A 6716-nucleotide genomic window follows, 5' to 3' on the forward strand; every position below is an offset into this window, starting at 1 on the left:
TTAATACACATGGTAGAATCAGAATATTACGAAAGAAGGTATTTTGCATTCAATTACGAATATCATTTACCTTTTGCTTTTCGTTCTTAAACTGTTTTAATGGTCTCTGCAGCGGCAATGGTTCATTTTCTTGCTCAGATGTTGTCGTCTCCGAAGAACGCTCTCTTGGTATACTTCTTTCGTTCACTTCTTGTTATGCATTTGACCCCATACTTTTCAAAGTTGGCGACAACTTCTGTCATTTCTATCCAAGCTGCATATAACATTTATTACATAGGATCGTAGTGTATACAACAATGATTATCACTGTCCTTACATTAAAATAACAGAATAAAAAATATTTACTTACTACCATGTGCCAGAATAACTGCAACAGTAACCTCCCAGTCCGCTTTTTTTTAACACTTTATCTATAGTTGCAGAATGTATCTTAATAACACAGTTTTTCGGCCATTTTAATTGAATTTGTGTTCCTTGATCTATGATGTCTTGCAAACCATCATCGTCAAGTTGAGAAATTATCCACTCTTTGTACGCAATAGATATTTTATTGTTCTCGTTAGGAAAGTCGCAAACAATATATTTGTCGTTTGACATGATATCCATGTCATCAAGTAAATTTGTTTACTGTATTTTCAATAGACTGATGCCCAAAAAGCTCAGACTACGACCTGCTACGATAAATCAATTAGAAACACGCACAGTAAATAAAAAAATGCAGAAAACCGAGCACTAAAACGGACACAAACATGGTGACACGTGAGTTTGGTAAATAATGACGCAGTATTTGTTCTTTGCATTTAATATTAATATAAATGATAATATCTATAATATTTACTCTAACTCTTTTCTCTTTCGCCGGAACTCGCCAGAACTTTCATGCCCTTAACGTAACGTTTCGCCAGTGTATTTGTGCTGCCGCCACAAATCCGCGAGAAAAAGCGACACATTAATTGTAACTGTAGTCTTAAAACAAAATACTATACAATAGCTGCGTTCGGGGAGACGCCAAAAGTGTATTCTGTTCTTGTTCAATTTTCAGTAAATAACAAGGACATAACAGTTTATAGCGCCAAATAGTGTCTCCCCGAATGCAAATGTAAGCGTATGACTGCGAATCGCCTATAGTGCAGGGATGGGGGACAGTGTTTACGGCAAGAGATCTTCTACGCATGCGTAGAGTAACGTGGCAGTCACTCCTGCGGTTACCATTGGCGGATGACGTAGCTGACGCATGCGCAAACTCGAGCCTGTGAGATTTTGTTCCGCACGGCAAAGCTGGGATTCCGAGCCTCGACTTGCAAAGCGGAGGACCCCCTCCATGCGGCCTTCCCCTTATGCACACACTGAGCGCTCCATCTATCCGTGTCGAGCGTCGCGTGAGTTGCCTGTCTCGCGTAGAGTGACAAAAAGAAATCATTCCCTCTCACTCTCTCGACTCGTACCGAAATCGCTCCCGCTGATTCTTTTTCGACATGAAGCGTGGATCGGAGATTCGAGTCACGTGCGCAATTAAGACCAATATCGATAGGTATCGAAATTGATGCAATGCTGACCTGCAAATATGATTAATAATAAATATAAATATATGTATATATATATGGAAAAAATAATTTATTAATAAATGATTTCATTTTAAACCTCATATGTAATGACCCCGTATGTTTTCCATCAATCGCAACTATCTTCACATAAAATATAAAAAAAGTTCTATATAATAAAACAAATTATCAAGCAGTCGCTCGAAACAATTGAAATTTACAATTTCTTGCAACGTTAACTATCGTTACAAAACTATTCGTCTCTTTATACTTAAAATGCATTGGTATACGAGTTTTTTACGACATGTAGAAACAGACATATTAATTTATATACGTGACGATTGCCCTAGTTTTCGCGTTTCAAACACATGCGTTTCTCATTATTATACACTGAGAGAAAAGGTTTTATTAATGTTTAGAAACCGTCATTCGCAACAAATGATTTGTTACTATGGGACAACAAGTGATTCTGTTGTGGGAACAAATTTTCACTTGTTGATTTAATAAACACTTTTGTAACGACAAATGATTTTTGACGCTAGCAATGTATGTCTGTTAAAATAACAAATAATTTGTAACCCTAACTGTTGCCATGATGTGTTGCCATGACAATCATCAATCTCTGTTAGCACAGTAATCGCACTTTTGCTTTTTTAACAGAGGAATTTTTCTTAGTATATGCGTACTTTATGTGAAAACAGTTACAACTAATTTCAACAGTACGAAGTCGTTTCTTATCGAATGTGAATCGTTATCCTCTTACAATCGTATTGTAAATGCACTCTGTGTGAAAACCATCGCAGATAAATGAAATAAGCAGCATTTTTCAATGCATAACGTAGGAAAGAGCAAATTCACTCTTTGCCAGAAATGTGGATAAAATCATATCTTGAAAGTATCAGACATGCTCATGCATTTATGCGAAAGTGTCAAAATCAAGAAAAGATTATAATATTCTAGGTGCGAGATAATGTGGAAAATGTATTAGAAGAACGATTAGAAAAGAACTCTTTTCGGCGCATACCGAATCTGCGCTATTGTTTTCGTGTCTGCGGGGGGCGTGTCTATTACGTGTTAGTAGTCGCGTCTTCGCCGCTTTTCTTTTATCTTCTGAATACCGCGACTCTTCTGAATACGTCGCGACTCGCGAGTTGCGCAGCTATTGTTTTTTCATTGTCAGTAGCCGCTGATTTCTTGCTTGTGCATGTCGTACGCAGTGACAGTTATCCTTTGGATATACTTATTTATTGTGTCGTAGGAGCTTCGTAACATTTTGTAAGTTAATATTACATGTATAATTTAATTGTATTTCGTAGTTGTGAAATTATTGTGAGGTGTAGTTGTAGGTTCTATTATTGAGGCGTTTTTTTTTTTCATACAAGTGTGCATTCTTGTAAACGTATTTACAGTTGCACTTAATTTCTTTTTAGTATTTATTATCTTTTTTCGTCGCATTATTTCTTTTGCATTTTTTCGTTCTACAGCATGGATAAATATGTAAAACGCTTTAAATTTTCTCGTGGTTGGCTGGAAAACGAGAATTATAAATCTTGGATAAGGGAAGTTCCCAATGATACTAGTAAATATTTTTGTTGTATATGCAATAAAACGTTTTCTTGCAAAACACGAGTATAGCGGCATACCGAATCAGAGATTCATCGAAATAATATATTGCAAGGTTGTTCTGAAGAGACACAAGCAACTGTAAAGGAATCTCGCAGGAGGAAATTTGCCATTCATGGCTTGAACATGAACAATTCAAACCGTGGCTGGAGAAAATTCCGAATGATCCGTACAATTGTTTTTGCTCTTTCTGCAATATAACGTTTCGGTGTGGTCTCGACATTCTGACACGAAGAAACATATGTCAGAGTGTCAGAAAAGAGGCCTCATGGTAGATTTGAATGAGAGCGGTCAGACAGTACGTCAGAACAGTACGGAATTTTTAGTCAGAAGAGACAGTCAGTCAGACAGTACGTCAGAACAGTACGGAATTTTTAGTCAGAAAAGACAGTCAGTAAGACAGTACGTCAGAATAATCAGTCGGTCGGAGACGACATCAAACTAAACTTAGTTCATCTCGGTTTTCCCTTTTCAATTCCATACCTATAATCGCACTTGTTCAATCCTATAATCACACGAACTGTCGCTACCAATAGTGTGGCCCGTAATTATACCTCAACGAAATTTATTTAATTCTATATACTTTCGAAAGATGGGCGACGACAGCAAATTAAGAGACTTAGGTATCAGATCAAGGTCGCTTTTTTTTCAAACCAAGACTCGTTTTCATTATTTGAAGAATTAGCAAACCTATTAGATCAATCTCCTCAACCCAATCCTTCATCTATAGCAACCTACATTCTACGTAAGGCAGAATATATCTATTCATTCCCGACTACAAGTCTATCCTTAAGGGTGATCCTCGTCGACTCACCTATAAAATACGCGAATTATTCGGAGTAGAACACCAATGATCCTATCCAGTCCTTTCACCCGTCAACCGGTGAACTAGAAGTAGTGCACAACTTGATCTCCGATCCCTGGGTAAAATGCTTTAATGCATTGACCCAAAATAAGGAGAAATAAAAATTAATCCTATACGTGACGACGCGACGGGACGTCACAATACTCATTCCATTAACATTACAGATACCTTGTACGGAACATTATATTAACGAGCAATTTATAACAAAATAATTTATATGATATATCTTTAACTAGTTAGTTGATTTTAAGTGAAATTTAGCTCTTCTATTTGATTTTCACACATGAAAATTTATTCCGTACTGGTTGGACGCGAACTCGAGAACTTCAGATACTTTTAGGTCTTTAGTCTAGGGAGCGGTGCACTTGGACACGGTGCATTTGGATACAGCCAATCACAGCACCGTCTGATTAGAGACATTTGTAGAGTCCCTTGGAACAGCGACTTGTGATTGGACTGTGTCCAATTGCCCCGTGTTCAACTGATATACACTCGATTTGAATACGCTAGAGGAAACATCGTCTCTGTCTTTTAAAGATCGTAAAAAAATCGCGGAAATTAAATTTGCAGCATTAATTGCCGAAAAGAACATTCCGTTTCAATCGGCAATTTTAGCTTTGTTTCAAGATATCGGGAAAGATCCCAGTGTTTTGCAAAGTATGACGATGAATCGAAAAAAGGCGCCGCGAATAATAAATAATGTCTTATGTACTCGCGAACAGGAACGATTAATAAATACTTTACAAAATAACAAATTTTCAATATTTATCGATGAAACTTCCGATATTACAAATGATAAATGGATGACATTTCTTGTTCGGTATGTCGACCCTCAAACTTTGAATGTTCGGACGGAATTATTAAAATTAATTCATTAATTATTAATTAATAATTATTAATTAATAATTTAGACGCGAGTGATTGCAGTGCCGACAAATTATTTATAACTTTTAGAACCGAAATGTGGAAAAAACAAATTCCGTTCGAAAATATTCTCGCTTATTCCTGTGATAATGCCTCCGTTATGACAGGAAAATATGAATCATTTAAAAAAAAATTAGAAAAGTATTGCAAAAATTTGATAACAATGCCATGTCCGTGTCACTCATCTGCATTAGTGGCAAATGCAGCTTGCAAAGCAATTCCTGAAACATGCGAGGAATTGCTGCGCAAAGTGACATCGTTTATCTCCAGCAGTCCCAAACGTGCACATATTTTTAAACAGTTCTAAAAAGCATTTAATTTTGATACCAGTAATAGAAATATTTTAAAATTGTCTGAAACGCGATGGCTTTCTCGCCATTTATGCGTGGCTAGACTAAATGAAAATTGGGACGTGTTATTGAAATTTTTGCAAGAAGAGCAAGCGAGCGAGAAATCGAAGTCTAGGGCTTCTTTGCTGCTCATGATGCAAAATCCAGAAATCCAAGCTTGTTGTTTTTAGAGTATGTATATTCTTGACGCATTTAATAAATTTAATGCGTCATTTCAAGCTCAAGAAACAAAAGTTCATTTATTACAGTCATCCGCGGAAAATCTATTGAAAACCGTCCTTCGCAACGTTGTAAGAGCTCCGTTGTTAGAATTTGTTGCGATGGGTACAATTAATCCCTTACTCGCGTGTAATCGTCGCTCTCCTGATCAAGTTCTGGTTGGACAAGCATGCCAAGATCTTCTTGATCGATTGAATGAAGAAGATCAGGGTGAAATTGTCAAATCAGTTTACGCTAATTGTTTGAAATTCTACGACATCGCTGCTAAAGAAATTCGTCAGAGACTATTTGTCAAAGAAGAATTTCTTAGCAAATTGCGGATTTTTGATCCGAAATTTGCTATGCAAGAAGATAATAAAGAGAACAAACCAAACACCATTGTTCAGGATGTTGTAGTTGTTGCCAAACGATTCGGCGGATTTGATGAGGAGATGTTGCGAAAAGAATGGCAATCCTTATATCTGGATTTCGCATCAGGGCAAAAAAACTTCATACTGACATTAGATTTCGACGATGCATGGAAAATAATAATGACAACTAAAAATGCGAATGGTAAATTAAAGTATCCTACAATTATGAAATTAGTCAATGCTATACGATCTCTTCCAAATTCTAATGCCAAAAGAAGGGTGTATATCAGTTGGACACGGGGCAATTGGACACAGTCCAATCACAAGTCGCTGTTCCAAGGGACCCTACAAATGTCTCTAATCATACGGTGCTGTGATTGGCTGTGTCCAAATGCACTGTGTCCAAGTGCACCACTCCCCCAAAAGAATATTTTCCATGCTAACAGATGTAAAAACAAAAAAACGTAATTCCCTTTCTTCGAGTCACGTTAACGCTCTGTGCGTATTCAAATCGTGTCTGAGGGCGAGAGGAAAACAGCTCTAACCATGACAGTTGATGCTCGACATTTAACTCTCATGGCATCCGAGAATTTGAATGAAACAAACGATACAAGGAATGCATGTTCTTTGCGTTTGGTGTGAATAATAGTCTCTCTACGTCCTCGGATTTGTAATTGAGTCTGTCACAAACCAAATTTATAAACTGCACATGTTATTCATTTTTCAATTTTAATATCACAGCATATACTTTGTGTTGTGGTACTAGAATTCAGCAGTGACCACAAGTGGAGTTCATCTGTTTCGTTTCTGAAAGACTCAGTTACAGCTTGGATTGCTTGGTGGC

At 37.0% G+C, this 6716-nt stretch overlaps 1 protein-coding gene across 1 annotated transcript in view; it reads left to right on the top strand.

The window, feature by feature from the left end:
- LOC116851276 overlaps nt 1–736 on the top strand; it is an 8731-nt gene extending 7995 nt beyond the window's left edge. The window contains exon 2 of the mRNA XM_032830558.1: nt 643–736. Coding sequence (XP_032686449.1) covers nt 643–736 — 94 coding nt within the window. The remainder of the gene's footprint in view (nt 1–642) is intronic.
- Nucleotides 737–6716: the final 5980 nt, after the last annotated feature.

Source organism: Odontomachus brunneus, unplaced genomic scaffold (genome assembly GCF_010583005.1).
Source record: "Odontomachus brunneus isolate Ranch 3 - 2012 unplaced genomic scaffold, Obru_v1 Obru_scaffold_170, whole genome shotgun sequence".
NCBI classification, from domain to species: Eukaryota; Metazoa; Arthropoda; class Insecta; order Hymenoptera; family Formicidae; genus Odontomachus; species Odontomachus brunneus.